Source organism: Carcharhinus amblyrhynchos, chromosome 8 (genome assembly GCF_965287045.1).
Source record: "Carcharhinus amblyrhynchos chromosome 8, sCarAmb.v2.hapA, whole genome shotgun sequence".
Classification (NCBI taxonomy): Eukaryota; Metazoa; Chordata; class Chondrichthyes; order Carcharhiniformes; family Carcharhinidae; genus Carcharhinus; species Carcharhinus amblyrhynchos.
The window spans coordinates 7067363-7087464 of record NC_137331.1 but is presented as its reverse complement, the minus strand read 5'-3'; the positions used below and the strand labels follow the sequence as shown (position 1 = coordinate 7087464).

Sequence of the window (20102 nt, the reverse complement as noted above, 5' to 3'; positions counted from 1 at the left end):
TGGGATGAAAATTAGGGTTGGACATGATTGCAATTACAGGATTCCACCAGCTTTGGTCTACATTAGGCCAAGGAGAGGATGGTTTTAATGCAGCCTTCTTTCCAAAGAATGTCGTAAAAGAGGCAAGATTGGATGAAATATCTACTGGCGTTTTAGTCTATTCCAACTCTGGTGCACTCAGCATACATGAAGCAGGTTGATAGTTGCTCCAAGTAGACCCAACAAATTGGCAAGGACCAAATTTCCGACTTTGTAGAAACACAGGATTGTGGAAAAGTTCAGACCTAATGATTGCAAAGTAATCCAAGGACCAGTGCAGTGTGAAATCACTGTATTCATACCTGACATGGGCCCATGTAAGACAAAGTTTTGGATCTTTGGTGCAAGGCACACCGATTGGAGTGTTCCACATTTTCTGTATCACAAACAGGTTCAACTGGAAGCAGGTCACAACTCATTGATCTTGAGATACACTCGTACTGGTCACAGTCAAGCAAAGCAATGCTAGTGAGACAAACTTTTGGCTTTGGAATACACCTTTTGAAAACAAAATGTCAATGTTTTTGAAAAGCACAGGGTTTTTACAATTTCAGAAACAAAACTGAAATAATTTATCAAATAAAATTGCAGGTGGTTACGAAAGGAAATTAAGCGTAGCTTCAATAATTGTGAGTAAGGCTGCAGTCACTTCTGCTCTGATGGAATATTCTACACAAACCATTTCCTGAATTTTTAAAGACTCTCAGTGATTGTTCAGTCTGCTGCCGAACTGATGTAAAAACAGACACACAGACGACGTGACACATTAAATCTAAAGTGTCAGCCTCAGCTCTGGCTCCATGCTCACGTGATTCAGGTGGTCACGGGTTCAACTCCACCTCCAAGTCTTGAGCACATAACCTAGGCTGACATTTCATTTTAGCACTGAGGGAGCACTACACTGAAAGATGCCAATCTTTGAGTGAGCCACAGTAGCTCTTTTAAGCAATGTAAGGATGCTTTGCCTTCACTCAACAAAGAACAGGGGAATTCTCGCATTGATGTCCTGATCAGTTTTCCCTCAGCAAACATCAACAGAAGAGATTCTCTAGTCATTTATTTCAGTGCTGTTTGTGGAAACCGGGAAGTAATAAACAGGGTTTCCTACATTACAACATTGACTACTCTTCCAAAATGTTTCACTGGTTTGAGGTATTTTAAGATGTGATGAGAAACTGAGGCATTACAGAAAATCTAAGTTTTCCTTTTTTTTCTGATAGACAAGAATCAGAGTTTTTTGTATTGGGAAGTGGAAACCACTGTTTTCTGCCTTTGCTCTATTCTCAAACTACAGGCTCCCATCCTTCGCCCTAGTAACAGTCCGAGATTAAGACAGGATATTCTCAACGTTATTTTCACATTTGATTCAGAGATGAACTTCAACCTCACATTCATGCATGTTCGTAAATGCAACATGCAACAGCGTGCCACAATAGAAATGACAATAAATTAGACTAAATCTTCACTGACCCACAAAAAAAAAATCTGTCGGCACCTATTCTTCCTTCAGCTGCCAAAAGGTTGCTGACATGAGAAAAACACTTTCGCCTGTCACAATTCCTGTTCCCTTGGGCAGCACAGTGTCACAGTGCTGCCTTACAGCACCATAGATCTGGGTTTGATTCCCAGCTTGGGTCACTGTCTGCGTGGAGCTTGTGCATTGTCCACATGTCTGTGTGGGTTTCTTCCACATGCTCAAAGGTGTGCGGGTTCGATTGATCAGCCATGCTAAATTGTCACTTAGTGTTGGGTGATTGGTAGGGTAAATAAGTGGGATTACTGGGATAGAACCTGGTTTGGGTTGTGGTCGGTGCAGGCTTGGTGGCCCGAATGGCCTTTTTCTGCACTTTAGGGATTCTATGATTCTTCCATGAGCTCTGAAGAGTCATATTGGACTCTAAACATTAACTCTGTTTTGCTCTTCACCAACACTGCCAGATCTGCTGAGTTTTTGCAGCATTTTCTGCTTTTAATTCCGTTCTCCAGCACTTTTAATATTTTGCTTTTACCCCTGTTCCCTTGAAACGGACTCCATTCATCTCCCCTACCACCCTCCCATGCTAAACCCAAATGTTCATAATCTTTTATTTGGATTGATCTGAGCCATTATCAAGACTACTTAATTTTGAATTTGAGATAGTGTTTGCCTTCAACACAAATCCTTATACGTGTATTAAGCACTGCATGACTTCAATGTTCTAACACTCCCCTTGCTGGATTGGCATCCTCCATAGACAGCAATATGCCCATCACCTCAGACATTCCTTGGCTCTCAATGTTTCAAATTCAAAATTGAACCCCACTGTGGCCTTGTCCACATTCTTTCCCTACAAGCATCATCATAGCTAGATATCCTTTCCACTCCTCTCTTGAGCCTCAATGCCCCACTACTCGTGACAGAGTTTCGAGGTGTATTGGCCCGTTCAAGGAAAACCCTTGCATAACTATTCATAGAGTATCATAGAAATCATAGAAACCCTAACAGTGCAGAAAGAGGCCATTCGGCCCATCGAGTCTGCACCAAACACAATCCCACCCAGGCTCCATATCCCTACATATTTTACCCACTAATCCCTCTAACCTACACGCCTCAGGACAATAAGGGGCAATTTTAACACCGCCAATCAACCTAACCCGCACATCTTTGGACCGTGGGAGGAAACCGGAGTACCCAGAGGAAACCCACGCAGACACAAGGAGAACGTGCAAACTCCACACAGACAGTGACCCGCGCCGGGAATCGAACCCAGGTCCCTGGAACTGTGAAGCAGCAGCGTTAACCACTGTGCTACCGTGCCACCCACGGTAGCTCTTGGCTCCCCAAAAATCATCACACTGAATATTCACTCATTTGAGCATGGTAATCAGGGAAATTAGATCACTGGAAATGATTAAACACAAAAAGTAGTAGCTGTGTAAACTATTGTAAACACACATTTCCAAAATGCAGCTGCAGAACAAAAATTCAACCCATACCAATCAGTAGCTGAAGAAGATCCATGGAAGATTTCAGGTACTGTAATTAACTTGATCAAATTAATTACAACACTCAGAATCTTCCATGGATCTTCTTCAGCTACTGATAGGTTGAAAGCCAAATCATCAAAACAAAAAGTTGGTACCTTTGACTTTTGGAACATGGATTAGGAGTGCATGGATCTTTGGATTTACAGGGTCCAAATTCAAATTGATTGTCTTGCATTCCGACACATCTTGCAATACAAGCACTTGGATAGGTACGTCCGTTGTGGGCACAAACTGGTACAAACTGGTCAGCACAGTTACAGGGAAGACCTACAAAAGATTTTATGAACAGTTTGCTTGGTGAACATTCTTTGTTATAAATTTTCATGCTTGTTACAGAAATGGTATTTGTCCAAATGTATTATTTTATTCTTTGCTCACTGACACAAAATATGATCACACACACACACACACACAAGTTAACTTGAGCATGACGTTGTTGTGATGGCTGTGATATAATTAATAAAAATTTAATTAGTTGATAATTAATGGATAACAATGAAGATATGTAACAAAAGAATGACAGCTATCACATACAGTCCACAAGGCAGCATTCTCATTGAGGGGGTTTAGGAAGCCACATAAATCATAAGAGTTTATAACTGCACCTGAAATGAAATAACTACTATGCAATCATTCCTATTAGAATGTTTGTATGATATTAAATAGCCATACTTGTGGCAGGTTTTTCTTTGATCAGGATGGACATGCATTTGATCAACAAGGGTCATATTTCTGAAAAATTATTTTCCATTAAAAAGAAATTGCTCACTGCTTCCAACCTGCTGGACTGCTCAGTAATTTTGCATGTCTCCTGCATCCAAGGAACAATTTCAAAGTACCATGAAACCAACCCAAGCACTTCACCTCAAACTGACCAGATACCTGTTATGAACCCCCCAAGAGACTGATAACTTTACAAAACAAATTCAGATTCCCAGTGACCAATTTAAAAGAATTGCATGACAAGATTTTAAATAAGAGTTTTACTGTAAATAAAAACTAAAAGCAACATTGAGTAAACACTATTTCATAAACAACAGCATTAGCACTACTGCCTTCCAGCTCTAGGGACCAGGGTTGAATTCTGGCCTTGGCGATTGTGTGGAGTTTGTATGTTCTCTCCATGTCTATGAGGGTTTTCTCTGGGTGCCCCAGATTCCTCCCACAGTCCAGACGTGTGCAGGTTAGGTTGACTGGCCAAGTTAAATTGCCCCTTGGTATCCCAAGATGTATAAGTTACCGGAATTAACGGAGTAAAATATGTGGAGTTACAGGCACAGGTCCTGGGTAAAATGCTCTATCAGTGATCTAGTACAAATTTGGTGGGCTGAATGGTCTCCTTCTGCACTACAGGGATTCTATAAAGAAAACCTACATTCTAAACCAGATAAAAATTCCCTGGTTTAAAGTGATCAAAAATCTCTTTCCACACTTGCAGTTTATTTTGTCCCTGAGTAGACATTCTATCCTCCTGGAACCAGTCTGAACTGATTGTTAATTCACAAGGGCTTGCTCCCTATCTTTTCTTTTTGCAGCCAGGTAACAACTTGTCTCCGATCTGTGGAAATCCCTCTAGCCAAAGTTAGGTGAATCTTTCAGTCTTGTTTATATCTTCACAAACTTGCTCTCTTCAATACAGGCACGAACTCCCATCCACATTCTTACATGATGAACCAGAGAGAGTCACTGCCTCTTTCTCTCTGCTCTCTCGCTCTCAGATTCAATGTTCTTTTAAGGAAAATCTGGAACTGTGTCCTGCATTGGCTTCCTATGCATTCTTCCCTCTTGAAAGCCCACTTCCAAGGCAAGGTGAATCACATGGGTTTTATATCTGACAATGCGTTTCTTGCCAAATTTTACAAAGGATACAGAGACGCTATGAAATTCACTCAGCAAGACAAAGGAGATTTACTACAGAAAGTGAAACAACCAGACACAAAATGAATTCTCATTTGAAAGATAGTTGAATAGGGTGACCAACTCTCGTGAAGGAAGTTATTGGACAGCCTGCCGTGAAGGTCTGGACAAGGTGGGGGATCAGGGTGTTCTACGAGAGCTGAGACACTGGTGGAGGTGCCTTAACTGACAATCCATGTAATTTTCACATTCCATTAGGTATAAACTGTAAATCGAGACAAAATCCCCCGTCACAATTCTTCTCATGTGAGTTCAATGTATCACAAAATCAGTGCTACATTTTCAACAGAACGTTGACCTTTAAACAGCATGAACCACACTGTTTAACTCCAGTCTCCTTTCACAATTGAAGATTTTTAATTGCCTAGATTGAAACAGAATAGTTTCCCTCTGTTTAAATGTAGCACCACAGTTCTCCTTCGCTGCTTTAAAAATCTCATTAAGGTCCCATGGATATTAAGTCCAACAATTCAGATATCTTTTTAAGTCAATTCACAAATTATTTTAAATTATTTTCCTCAATCAGCACAAACTTGCTCAACTTCTCTCTCACAGGAGCAAGAGCTTCTTCATCCTGAATTTTTAATTTACATCCTAACACTCAAATTCATCCTCATGGCTTCACAGTATCAGCATTAGATTCAGGATTTGATTTTGATTTCAAGGACAGTCTTTCTTTGGTTCTCCATCAGCCTGGAACACCCTTGCTGTATTTTGCTTTGACATGTGAGGTTTACAGTCTCTGTTCTCAGCCTGAATGTTTAGTGTCTTTTTAATCTCAGAAGTCTGAGGTCCTGATTTAGAGACACCAGTCTGGTTGGAACTGTAATTTCCCCAAATGGGAGGTCATATAGTCTTGGATTTCTGTGCACCATGATGTATTTGATACAACTTTCATCATGTTTTAAATTGTCTGAAAATAGCAGGATTTTATCTCAGTGAGGTCATTTCCTAGTATGAAATCAATATCGTTAATAGATGACTGACATAATTTGGGGCCAGTCCAGTTCTGGGCTGAGGGCCTTGTGGTGATAGATCAGCAATTTGTGGGAAGGAGATGAAGCAGCAAATTTGCAGATACATTTCAGAAAGATGTGAAACAATAAAGTAACAATAGGTTAGAACTTAAATTATTCTAACATAGATTATAGACTAATATGGACTGCTTGCAATCAAATGAGAAAGAAATCAATGTTTCATCTGATTATGGAGAATGAAGCAGAGAAAATGCAGTATGTCTAACATTGACTGTATTTAGGAAACAGTGATCTCAAATGTCAAGGTTTAGCATAGTTAGGGAAAAGGACACAAAAATACAAAGGTGACCAGAAGTTAGCTAATTTCAGTGGGTTGTAAAGAAATCTGGCCCAGATGGAGTGGAAACAAAGATTATCAGCCAAAAAAAAAATGACCAACGAGAAGCTAACAAAGAGGAGATAGTCTGAGTACAAACTAGGCACTCCTATGAGGAGGGAAGGGCAGCCAAAGCTAGCTCTCCATGAATAACTAAAACAATTGTGATTAAAATGAAACAGAGAAAGGTGAGTTGAGAGTTATATCCAATTAACCTAACACAGTACAGAACATACAGGGGAGAATTGAAAAAGGAAATAAAGGGTAAAGTCAGTGTATGAGAAAAGATTAGCAGGTAACAAAACGGAAGGAACACTGAAGTATTTTATAAACTTGAAGTACGTACATGGTTAAACGAAAGATGGGGCCAAATAGGAAAGAGAAAAATGGAGACAGATAGCATATGATGAGCTACTAAAATAAAGTACTTTACCTTTGTCTTTACCAAAGGCGAGAATGTTACCAATGTAAATGAGAAAAGGAAAAGCAAAAGCTAATAGGGTGAAAATAAAGAGAAAGTTCCTAAAAGGCATGTAACATTCAAAAAGAAAATTCATCCAATCCAAATGGGATATCCTGATTTGCTGAGGGATGCAAGGGAAAAATAGCAGGCACTTTGGCCACAAGCTTTCAATCTTCCTTGGATAGGTGAGCAAGTGCCAGAGGTCTTGTAGATTCTAAGAGCATATCCAATTCAAATAAAGGGGGGAGATAAATCAGGCCTAGATGGACCAGACAGTGAGAAGATACTCTGCAGACTACAACCAGGGCAGCATGGTGACATAGTAGTTATTATTGCTGCCTCACAGCTCCAGGTACTTGGTTTCAATTCCAACCTTGGGTGACTGTGTGCATGTGTTTCCTCCAGGTGCTCCGATTTCCTCCCACAATCCAAAGATGTGCAGGTTAGGTGTGCTGGCCCCTTAGTGTCCCAAGATGTGTAGGTTAGATGGATTAGCCATGGTAAATGTATGAAGTTACGGGGATATGACAAGGGAAGAGGGCCTGGGTAAGATACTCTCAGAGTCAGCACAGGCTCAATAGACTGAATGGCCTCCTACTGCACTGTAGGGATTCTATGATGGAACAAAGTAAACTATTTCATGAATAAGGATGAATATAACAAACATGAAATTTACAAAGTTTTAGGAAAATACAGGCTAGTGGGATTTATTGGATAGTTCTTTCAGTTTCTCCTCACAGCATAAAAGATTTTTTTTTGATTTTGGGAACTTTACTGGCGATTGGTAAATTGATTGAGAATTGCACTAGTGCACCTGCAACATGCACTGACATCAAGACAAGCTTCCGGTTTACAGTGCATACATGGACAGTTACCTCAATTAGAACCTAGCATATAAGTTACTTTAATCTTTACAATGACACTGCATAATTGTTAACCGCAAAATGCTCCTGTCATGAAAAACTATATTCAGCGGTTCGCTTAGTTACACTCAACTAGATTTATTATGCACATAAGAAATCTAAAAAACTTAATGGTAATAAATTATTTTATTTAGTCCAACTTCTAACAGTATAACGACCTCATTAAAAGTCTGACCTGTAAACATATTCCGATCTAGCCGAGAACTGTGTTCACTCAAACATTGACGGTTTGAACAGATTAGTTCCCCAGCAAAACATGAGCATGTGTTGCAGTCCACTTTGAAAGATGTTCCATGACCTGTGAGGCAGAGAAACAAAAGCAGTGTTATCAGTTATTCAGAAAGGTTTGACTATATAATTAACAAGGGATAAAAAAACTCAGTTTTACTTCAAACATATGCAAGACAACAGATACTAGAACAGCTATGGCGCTTCTAATTAAGAGCATGTGAGGTGCTATGGGATGGGAGGTGTCAGCTTTAGCTCAATGGTAAACGATCCTGGCCTGGTTCACAAGGTCGTGGGCTCAAAGTCCACTCGAGAGACGTGAGCGCATAAAAAGAGCAGCAGAAACTGTCTAAATGTCGACAGTGGTTGTTGTTCAAAAAGGAATTCATTGTTGTGAACCATGTCCCTAATCGAGTTTGTTCTTTCTAGAATTTGTACCGAACCCAGTGACTTTGGTCATCACAATCTCTCCAAGATAATGAGGTGATAGAAATACAATTTCTTTTCAGTTTTGCTTCTCCATTAATATTATTCCTCAAGTCACTGGCAGAGAAAGAACAAAGTGTAGAAAACTATTTACAATTAGTTGTAGTTTGTAGGTTAGTTACAGTGTTAGTCAAATAATATGGCGTTATACTGAGTTCTGGGAAACTAGTTCATCACGTGACTTGGGTTTAGCATCTCAAATCAAAACTGACAACGGATGAAGAATATATGGCTTCAAGTCAGTGATGCAAGATGTCAAGGTTGAACAACCATTGGTATGGAATCATCCACCTCCTTCACAATTAAAATCATTAGTTCCATTCTCTAAATTCAAAGTCTTATTGTGCAAAGAAAAACAAGTGTTAAAACATTCTTGTGCATTAGATTAGAGCAGTTTAATTCATGATGTTCAAAGAAAGTCACTTTATTTCACAGTATATAACCATTTTTATTCTGTAATTAGCTTTTGTGACTTTAGAGATCTTTTAAATGTTGACATCTGTTAGTTGAATGTGTTGTGTTATATTTAGCACACCAATCACTTACAAGCATTGGATTTTACATGTATTTTCTGTAGACCTTGTTTAATTCCTGTAATTTTATAAGTTTTGAAAACCTATTCTTTAGGCTTAATTGACTTGTACCAAACACTGACAGAAGCAACAAAAACAAAGTAAATCAGTTGTCTCAGCATAAACACATTGATATGGGTCTGTTTTAAAGTTCTACATCAATCAGACATCTGGACCAAAGAAACCATGTTCCCAGACATCACATGTGGTCTTACCTCAAGTAAAAGCAGACGTCAAAAACATTCTCATTTGTATGCTTTAGATATTTTGTATTAGTACTTTGTAAACCTCTTACTTTTAAGGTTCTAAGCAGCTTTACCACTCTATCCTTGTTTTAAAAGTAACTTATTCCAAGTAACCACAGACAGAAATAATCACAACCTTCAAATGACATGTACAAAACAGTCACTGACGGGGGTTGCTTTAGTAATTAAGTGAAGTTTTGAGACAATGAGCTCAAGTTTTCAATTGTGAGGGCATAACAACATATTCCTCCATCCTGAACGAATAGGCTCAGAAGACATCATGAAACATTCTTTTAGCTTAAGTAAAGTCATAAACAAATGTTAATGGGAGGGATAGTCCCACAATTAACTGACACCTAAGAGGATCAGTCAGGCGACAATACAAAATGACATCAAATCGATGACCTTCACCCTCAAGAAACCAATTAGAAACTGATCATACCAACCTGGACCAATCACAGATCAATCATGCACCCTTAAGCCCATGAATAAATAGCCTCATTTCATTTAGAGCAATTAGAATGCAATAGCTTCATTAATCACACTATGGCCTGGACTGAGTTAACATGCAGATTTCACTGAGCAAGATGCATAGCAAGTGCCTGCAGTGCAGGAGGAAGCAGAAGTTATGGGGAGAGATCAGAGACCAAGTATCAACCTACACCCAAATTTGAGCTGAAAAGCAAGAGTCGTAATATTCTTGTCAAGTTCCACCCTCTCTTTAATAGGTATTGATCCACAACTTAAAGGTTTCCTGAGTTACTTCATCAAACTGTCTGCTGCTATCTAAATGGTTAAAATCTCAAATGAACTCAATCAGAATTTAAGTTCAAATAATACTAAGAATTTATAAAGGCTTAAAATCCAGAAGTATGGAGATGCTGTTAACTTTTAACAATGGTTGCTGGGTGGGGCCCAGATTGAGGGGTCTCACCTCCACAATAGGGCAAAAGAGGGGGACAAGAGTGGTTGGTTTGACTCTCACATTAGGGAAAGCCAAACTCAAGGGCCATCTCAATTCAGTGTTGAATTCAAACATCCAACTTGCATTACGTAAAGGCTTCAACCACTGTGTGGGAGTCAATTTTTTAGAAGACACGTAAATGCTTGTGATAAGCGAACAAGGTCCGTAGAATTGTCGAGCTGTGAAGTTATTTAAGTCGCTAGTCCTTTAAAAATTAGAAAAAAAGGCCTGTTTGAGTTGTTAAACACCTGTTTGTTGATATTTTCCTAGGGGCAATCATTATTAATGCTTAGCCGCTTTCCACAACCTTTCATTATCTCAATAGAGATCCCATGTTCAGAGATTGATAAATGACCTGTTTGAGCTGTCTAAAAGGTTTTTAAAGATTGGTTTCAATGTGGTGATGTGGGGCTCTGAATAAAACTCCATTTGCCTTCTAATAAGGGATTAAGTACTTGAAGGGATTTAAAAGTTTGATTGGGCTTTCATGAATGGAATTGTATTACTGTAGTGAAGGCTATAATAAATATTTGCAACCATTATATCTTACTTCTTCTCAACATGGCTCCTGACGTCTGCCAATGGTGGATAGGTGAGTTATGTGATGTTATTGTGCCTTTAAGAAATGTATTTTAATCATGTTTCTCTGCAGGATATTTCTGCAGTCCTTGGCAAGCTGTTGGCACTGCAATGTCTGTAACCGGTTTTCTGTACTTCTTACTGAGGCAGTACAATTGATATCATGTTGAATTAAATCTGGACAAATACAGTGTTTGGGGTTTATAAAGGTCCTTTGGGGATTGCTGAGTGGAGTTTGATTTGGGAATGTTGACAGGTCATGTGATATGCCTGGGGAAAGCTTTTTTTTAAAAACAGAGCATTACAAGTTTTTAGTGTCATCTCAGTTGCTGTCAGAAGCTGGTGGAAGAAGGCAGTGTCTTTCTGAAACTCTCTCTCTCGAGGCTTATTGCAAGTTCCAAGACTGGGAGTCTCAGGGAGCTGATCCAACGTTCAAAGGACCAATAAAAATTGGTGGTAAAAGCTGCAAATCCAGCATCATGTGAGCACACTTATTTTGTGCTAAGTCTGAAGAAGGGTATATGTCTGTGGGATGGTGTTTAACTTGGAACAACACAGACAGCAGCGGTTAGGAATTACATTGTGTCATACTTAAATCTTGTGACTGGTAAAAGTTATGCTAATTCTTATTAATATAATTTAACTGTTTTCAAATAAACTTTTATCAAAGCTTCCTAGTGGGTCACTTGAATCATACCTGAAGTGAAACACGTTATGCTCACCCAAGCCCAAATCAAATACGAAACTTAGGGTCTTGGCTAATTTCACAAAATACTTTGGAGTTTTTGGCCTGGATCTTAACAGCTGGCATGGGTGGGCAAAAGGACAGTCTAGAGAACTATAATGCTGGGCGGGAAAGCATGGCTACCATGTGGGTATGGGGAGCGAATGGGAGGTGTGAGGCACTAAATTTAAGAAAACAACTGAGACAATGTGCCAGAGAGCTGTGGGGCAGGAGGAAGACGGGGGGTGCTAGGGGGCAGCAGGGGACGAGGGGCGGCGGAGGACAAGGGGAATGGAAGGCCCAACTCTCGGCTATACACACACCTGCCCCTGCCAGAGTGAATAGGATCTGATAGGGCGTTATTTCCTGAGGGGGGTAGAGCAAGCCAGGCAATTTCCTGACTTGCACTGCTCTCCGTGAGGCGAAAATGTTGCACTAAATATCTGAAAGTAGTAACCAAACTCCAGCAAAGCCATTAATTTACGTCACTTTATTTAAGTACTATAAAGACCCAAGTTAAAAGTGCAAATATTGCACTCTTTTCCATATGAACTGTACACAAAACTCTCCCTGCTTCTTTACAGCATTAGCAATGTAGTTAGTGATGGTCACAGACTAAATTAACAATGGGGTTGTTCATAAATTCAATCCCAGGCTTGCTTCGGGACTCAGCTGGGCCAGCATCATGTCTTGAACACATCTGCAAATCTATTTTTCACGGTTTTGTTCATGTGATACATTCCTAAATAACTTATGGTATATATGCACCCACATAAATCGAAAAACTTACTTTTCCTCTGGCCTCCTACAATGCAGGTTTTTTGCACGTCAATACATGGCATCTCTAAGCAATTTTCCAACCGTCCACTTGGACCACAAGTGCACACCCTGTAACAACCCATCTCTCCACTTGCCAGAGGAAGCTGAATCAGGGTATCCTGCTGGACAAGGAAATCAGAAGCTTCTCCCAGTTTGCATCCTGAAACAAAAATTCACATTCCCTCAATGCGCAGATAGTCAGTAATTAAGGAGTTTGGAATACAAACATGACTATAAATTTCAAATAAAGGCATATTTGCATATGCACTTTGAAGCTAAACTGAAATCAGGAACAATTAAAAGTGGTGACTTTACTATCCCTGTAATACATATTCACAGCTGTATTACAAAGTCTTGTTTGCATTCTTTAAGACTGATCAAGCTTGATCATATATTACATTGTTGCATGAAGCTTGATTTTCTTCTCTGGGGGCTAAAAGAAACTGAAGGTGACAGAGAAAGTGAGGAAAAGACTGGGGAGTTGTGGTGGTGCAGGGAGAGAGAGAGGATGAGGAGATTCACAAATAAATGCCCCACTATACCAACAGTAGCGAATGCTGAGGCACATCCAACTGCGGCGCTTCAGGATCCATCGCAAGTCTAGATGCTGTGATTTCCCAGTAAATTAAGCTTCCGATGAGCTGATCTGCACTACCTGAGACACAACATGAATTTTTCCAACACCAAGCTCAGGGTTGGAAACACAGGCGACATTTACCACCGTTTAATTTCCGGAGCAACTCTGAATAAAAATGTAATCCAACCTCACTGCCTCTCACATCCCAATGTTCCCCCATCTGATGACCCATCGCTGGATCTGGCCACTTACCATCCCATGACCTACTGTCCCCCCTAAAACACTTAGTTCTCCCCCGCAAAAACATCCACTCACCCACCAGTCACCACCACTTACAAATGCTTATTGCTTAAGAACTAAAATTCAAATGATATAAAATGATGCTCATACACTCAAACACATACCCCTTGCTCAATTAGTCACCCCATCTCTCCAAACACACCCACTCACCCATCTACTCACTCACCCTCCACACACCCACTCATCCATCAACTCCAATGACACCCTCAATTCCTACAAAAACTTACCCAAACATTGTAACTGGTGTTATCAAAAGGAGGCATAACTCCACCACTGCCTTTCTTTGCCATTGTTCTGTGAATGGCTGTAACATAGCATCTCTGATGTGGCTAGGACATGAAGACCCAGCCCCATGGGTGCAAAATGTCACAATTATCATCGCAGTCAGCCTCCATAGCATTACAGATGGGAAGATCTGGGCCATCATCTTCCCTCTCAGTATTGACACTCAGTATCTGTCACTGATCCCATTCACAAGCTTAGTGAAATGCATCTTCTGGATTTACTGACTATTCAATATTTCAACTTAAAGTACAATTTTAGTAAAATTAATTTACCTTTCTATCAAATTATATATTAAAGCCAGTACATGATAATTAATAATGCAAGTTAAAAAAATAGAACCACTTTGCAGCTCACTATATAAAGAAGTGCCAGGTAAGTAGAACAATGTTAGTGGGTGCCAACATGAATTAACACACATTGGCAAAGACTTGGGAGTACTAAAAGCACGGATCTTGAAGGGAAGCACTTTTCATCCTTCCCCAGTTTTTCCAGACTGTCACTTCCAACAACCTGATTTACATTCATGAGATAGGCAAGGAAAACCAATGGGGACAACAAGGATTACTTATGACCTTTTGCCTTTCTCTTGCCCTTCCCCTCCACAGGAGAATTTTACACATTGTCAGAATATAATGCAGCCGTTCACAAGCGTGCACATTTGGCAAAGAAGTGGAGAAACTTTGAAATATGCTCGATAACCAAGAAAGCAAAGGTATCTTGGAAGTACAGGTTTCAGCTTGTGTGATGTTCTGTTCTAGATGCCTTAGTTTTTTGGACTATTTCTAAATTCCATCCTCTCTTTCTCAGAGTGGAACATCATCAACAACCAGTATAGATTGTTGTGTCTCATCGAGCATCTGAGCAACTTTGGTTCTCATACTGGAAAGAACCAGAGCCAAGACAACAGGATATCTTAACTAACAAATGTTGAAGAATGAACTAGAAGATTTTGAGGACAAAACAACTTTCGGCATTGAGTTGATATGGAGTATGGTTCTTGCCTTATTTTGAGTACAATATAGTGTAGAAAATTCTAAATAGAATCCTATTCTCTTTCTGACTTGGAACTTAACATTTTCAGTGAACTATAATCCAATGTATACCTTTCAAGCAGAGCACTAGGTGAAGTTGTACTATCTTTGTAAATTATCTTGCAGATTAAATTCTGCTGCTTACCTGGAATAGGTTTTAATTTGTATTGCAATGTTATTGAACATTATAAACATTTCACATGAGACTCAATAACTGAGAAACATCCATAGTCATATCTACCACTGCCTTAAAATTATTCAGTGTCTCCAACACTCTCCGGGAACAGGGCTCCAAAGAGTAATGACTCTCAAAGTAAATTTTTCTCATCATCTCCGTCTTAAATTGGAGACCCTTTCTTTTTAAAATATGTCCACTAGTTCTAGTTTCTCCCACAAGGGGAAACATCCTTTCAACATCCACCTTGTCAAGTTCCCTCAGAGTCTTCTATGTTTCAAGATCATCAACTCTGAATCCAGGCTGTGCCAATTCAATCTTTCCTCAACCACTCCCACCCCTGGTATCAGTCAAGTGAATCTTCTCTGAACTGCTTCTAACGCATCAATGTGCTTTCTTAAATAAGACCAAAACCATACACAATATTTCAGATGTGGTCACATCAGCTGTAGCAAATGTCCCATCAATGCCAACTCAAATTTCCTGTAAAAATCTTTCCTCCAATTTTCCATCCTCAGCTTCTAATACATAAAGCCTTTACAGCTGTATGAAAAGCAATGATTCCTACACCTATAAGTGGAGTAGTAACATATCTTTTCTGAGTGAACAAATAACCCTTTGAAAGAGCATAAAGTCCAGAAAAGCAACTGACATTCAAAACCTCTTAAGGTTGCTACAAAACACACCTCAGGTGGAAGGGAGAGATTAACATAGTTTTCAACAATGCCCAACTTCAGATGCTTTTTTGCAAGAGTGAAACTTCAACATAAAGAAAGAAACTCAATTACTTCATAAGTGTATTACTCACCGGGGACACACAGATAAGGAAGACAGTCTTGTCCTGCCTGGCAACCCTTTCGATTTACCTCACATACGTGGTTATTGGGGCAGGCATTTGGATTACATGGATGGATCACCTCTTCAACAATGTTATGAAATGGGCTTGGAGCTGTCAAAAATACATACAATAATGGAGAATTGCTGAGATATACTTTGGGAAGAGTTCACTTATTCTATCCTACCCATGGAAAACCCATTAGATCGACCATGGGGTTTTAAAAGCACAGAGGTTTACATACACGTGTACATATGCACACAACCCATCCAATCCCACAGACACAATCCACTCAACTCACCCACCCCCACTCACAACCCACCCATACCCACACACTGCACCCACCCACACATGCATGCACACAATACTGCCAACCCTACACTTGTGCATACAAGCCATGCATTCACAAGCCACAAACGCACAAAAAAAAATCGCTTGTTCGAATAAGAGAGTTTCTTTATCCAATACATTTTCAGTATTATGGAGAACTCTTCAAATTAAAAAAGAACTTGCACTTATATAGGGCCTTTCATGCTCTCAAGATATCCCAACACATTTTATAGCTTAAAATGAAATATTTTTGAAGTACATTCGCTATTAAAGCAGAAATTAAGGAAATATTATTCTAGACAAAGTCGTATTTGAGAAACAGCTTTATGCCTTAGCCTGCAAACATTTCTTCAATTGTTAAAACATGACAAAAATCTAACCATTTGCATATCTGTACTAGCTTCCCTTCCCTAAACTCTCCACCTCTCTTTCCTCCTTAATAAGAGTCTCTTTGATCAAGCTTTTTATCTAAATATTCTAATAGCGACTCCTCTGGCTTGATATCATTTTTAACCTGATTACGTTCTTGTGAAGTAGCTAGGGACACTGTACCATGTTAAAAGTGTTACATAAAGACAAGTTGCTGTCCGAATCAATATTGAAGATTCAATGACACTATTTCCAGAAAACAACGCTCTCCTGGGAACCCGGCCAGCATTCATCTAATCACCACTATGAAAATGTTAACCAATCATACAGTGTATTTACTGTTTGCAGGATCTTGTTATGTGCAAATACGGCTGCTGCATTTGCCTACACAACAGCAGTGACTGCACTTCTAAAGGTTATTTGCTGATTGTAAAGCACAGACATTCTGAGGATGTTAGAAAACATTTACGTAAATGCAAGCTGTCTCTTACTTTTAGTTTCTTTTAAAAAAACAAAAGTGATCAAATTCTTGTCCAATATACATACCAAGGTACTTTTTGAGTGGAATGCAATTCTTTAAATCATCACTTGGAGACAAGAGAGTGCAAATAGTTTCAGCAGTCTGTCCTGCTGGAAATTTACTATGGTCTCCACAATTTGTAAGAATTTCTATGCAGTCTGACCTATAGAGGGAACATGATAAAATAAAATTCATGAGCTATCAGATACATTGTATCCTGAAAAGAAATTTGAACATATTTGAATAATTTGAACAAATTAGGAACATAAGAAATAGGGGCAGGAGTAGGCCATTCAACTAGATCATGGCTGACCTTCTCAACACATTTTACTGCATCATCCCCATAGTGTTTAATATCTAAAAACCTATAGATCTCTGTCTTGAACATAGAATCACAGAACCTCTACAGTGTAGAAGGAGGTCATTCAGCACATCGAGCCTGCAGCAACAATCCCATCCAGGCCCTATGCTCACAACTCTATGTATTTACCCTGCTGATCCCCCTGATACTAAGGGACAATTTAACATTACCAAATCAGCCTAACCTGCACATCTTTGGACTACGGGAGTAAATCCACACAGGCACAGGGAGAATGTGCTTCAGTCACGCAAGGTTGGAATTGAACCTGGGCCCTAGCACTGAGAGGCAGCAGTGCTAACCACTGTGCCCCCATGCTGCCCCATATTCAATGACTGAGCCTCTACAGTCCTTTGGTGGAGAGAATTCCAAAGATTCATCAGCCTCTAAGTGAAGAAATTCTTCCTAATTTCAGTCCTAAAAGAACTACCCATTATTCTGAGACTGTGTCCCTGGATCCTGCAGCCAGGGAAAACATTCTTCTCTATCTACCTTGTTGAACCCTGAAAGAAATTGGTATGTTTTAATAAGATTGCCCCTCAGTTTCCTCAATCTCTCATCATAGGACATGCCTGCTATCCCAGGAATCAGTCTGATGAACCTTCATTGCACTCCCTGGATGGCAAGTATCCTTCCCTTTGTAAGGAGACCAAAACAGTACGCAGTATTCCAGATGTGGTCTCGCCAAGGCTTCATATAATTGCAGCTTTATTTCTGTCAGTTAGCATCTGTAAAGTGTAAAGACAAGTTATGACCTTTCTGGCGTGCACCTTTCATCAGAGCTGCCTACTAAAAGAGGTATTTTAGTAAGATTGATAAAAGAAAAATAAGAGTGGAGAAAGAGATTATAATAGATGCACCTGTCAAAGAGAGCAACTTAACAGCTAAACATTTAGCAAACTGCTTAGCATTAAAAAACCTTTAGATTGTGACGCTACCATGCCTTTAAGAAATTTTTAATCATGTTCTATGCTTTGTCCCTTAGTATTGGGGGATAAGCAGCTTTGTTTTTGTTTACTGTGGCACTGGCTGCCTATTTAGAGATCCTTTTATTGCTGTTTAAATGGGATAAATGGGATTCTGTTTACTTTTAATCTGGGCCTCGTACACCTTGAGATTACAAACCCTTTTGAAGTGTTGTGGGAAGATTGATTGACCAGTCAGGTGGGACAGTTTTTTTTTTAAGTTTTACTTTCAGTTTGGTTCAATGTCAGAAGTTGTTCTACTTTTCAAGCTGCAAGAAGGTTTTGTCTGTCTCTCTCTGGTGTTTTGGGAAGCTGTTCTGACTTCAAGCTAGCCTGTGAGTGTCAAAAAAGCTGTAGAATCCAACAGCAAAACGTGAGCATAAGAACTTCCTGAGCTAATCCTACTTGTTTACAGGATTTGTTAGTTAGAACAATGCATTTAGTTGTTAAGGTTTATACAATTTTTTTTCTTGTTTGTAATTGGTAAAAATTATTACTAATTTTCTTTCAGTATGTTAACTGTATTCCTGAATGAACTGTATTTGGTAAAAGCTCCCACATGGGTCATTTGAATTATACCTGCAATGAAGCATTGCATGCTCACCCTAGCCAAATTCAAAGGGCAAAAACCTATGGTTTAGGCTGACTTCATAAAATACCTTGAGGTTTCTGACCTGGATTATAATAGATGATATCAAAGTGAGGTGATGGAAGGACACAAAAAGAATAAAGTGTGTAAAAATTGGAGGATAAGATGTCATAGGAGATAAACAAAAGTGAGACAATATGGGAATAGTGATACTGCAGCTACAGAATCAGATCTGAAATTAAAGCAGAAAATGTTAGCAAAGCAAGACTGATGCGCCATCTGGAGAAAGAAGAGGTCCCCCGTCAACATTGCATTCTGATGAAAGGTCTTCACCCCAAATTCCAACTTGCCTTCCGTCTCTTAGACACCAACAGATCCACTCCATATTACACATACCCTAACTCTGAAGAAATTGGAGGATTTAGAGTTTTGTTTTATCTTTGCTCTTATTTCTACTGCCTTGACACCAGCAATGGAATACATTTTGCTTTGAAATGTACATCTACTTAGTCACATTTCCTGAAACAAATGCAAGCATTCTTGGGCAGTGTCATCAAGAGACTCGACCATTAACCTGCTGAAATGTCTCAATCACGAAAGACTTTTTTTGCATCAGGATGGTGCCACCACACAAGGCAGGACTATGTAACTAACACTTAATCTGTTCACATCCCAATCATTACAGTTGTGCTTCCTGAAGATCAGCAGAACAAAAAACTGATTGAAGTTCAAGACCATTTATGTCCTAAATGCAATAACTGGAATCACACGCTTTAGTTCCCTTTGCATTGGGTGACTGGGCGGAAGTAGGGAAGTGTGAGTTCATATACTTTGGCAGGCAGAATCAAAAGGCAAATTATCTAAATGGACAGAGACTGCAAGTGAGTGAAATGCATCGAGATTTAGGTGCTCTAGTGCATGAATCACAAAAAGCTAGTAAGCAAATCCAAGAAGTAATTAAGAAGGCAAATAGCATTTTGGCCTGCACTGAAAAGGGGTGGAGTCTAAAAACAGGGAGATTTAGTTGCAAATGTGCAGGGTGTTGGTGAGACCTCACCTGGAATATTACGTACAGTCCTGGTCCCCTTACTTAAAAAGAGATATAGTAACATTGGAGGTAGTTCAAAAGAGATCACCAGGCTAATTCCTAGGATGAGAATTCCTGTCAAGATTGATTAAATACCCTGGGTCTGTATTCCACGGATTTTAGAAGAGCGAGGGGTGTCCTTATTCAAACATTAAAGATCCAGAAGGGGCTTGACAGGGGAGACGGTTAGACGTTTTCGTTATCGGGTGAGTTTCGAACAAGGGGATGTAGCTACAAGATACAGGGCCGGTGATTTAAAACCCAGGTGTGTAGAATTTTCTTCCTGCAGAGAATAGTAAATCTCTGGAATTCTCTGCTGCAAAAGTACTGGAGATTGGATCA

General features: G+C 39.5%; 1 protein-coding gene across 1 annotated transcript in view; it reads right to left on the bottom strand.

The window, feature by feature from the left end:
• Positions 1-20102, bottom strand: part of reck (reversion-inducing-cysteine-rich protein with kazal motifs) — a 146201-nt gene that overhangs the window by 25643 nt on the left and 100456 nt on the right. The window contains exons 15-20 of the mRNA XM_080193594.1: positions 16788-16924; positions 15516-15656; positions 12311-12499; positions 7898-8020; positions 3162-3333; positions 342-537 (exon numbers count right to left, since the gene is read on the bottom strand). Of these exons, the coding sequence (XP_080049720.1) occupies positions 342-537; positions 3162-3333; positions 7898-8020; positions 12311-12499; positions 15516-15656; positions 16788-16924 (958 nt within the window). The remainder of the gene's footprint in view (positions 1-341; positions 538-3161; positions 3334-7897; positions 8021-12310; positions 12500-15515; positions 15657-16787; positions 16925-20102) is intronic.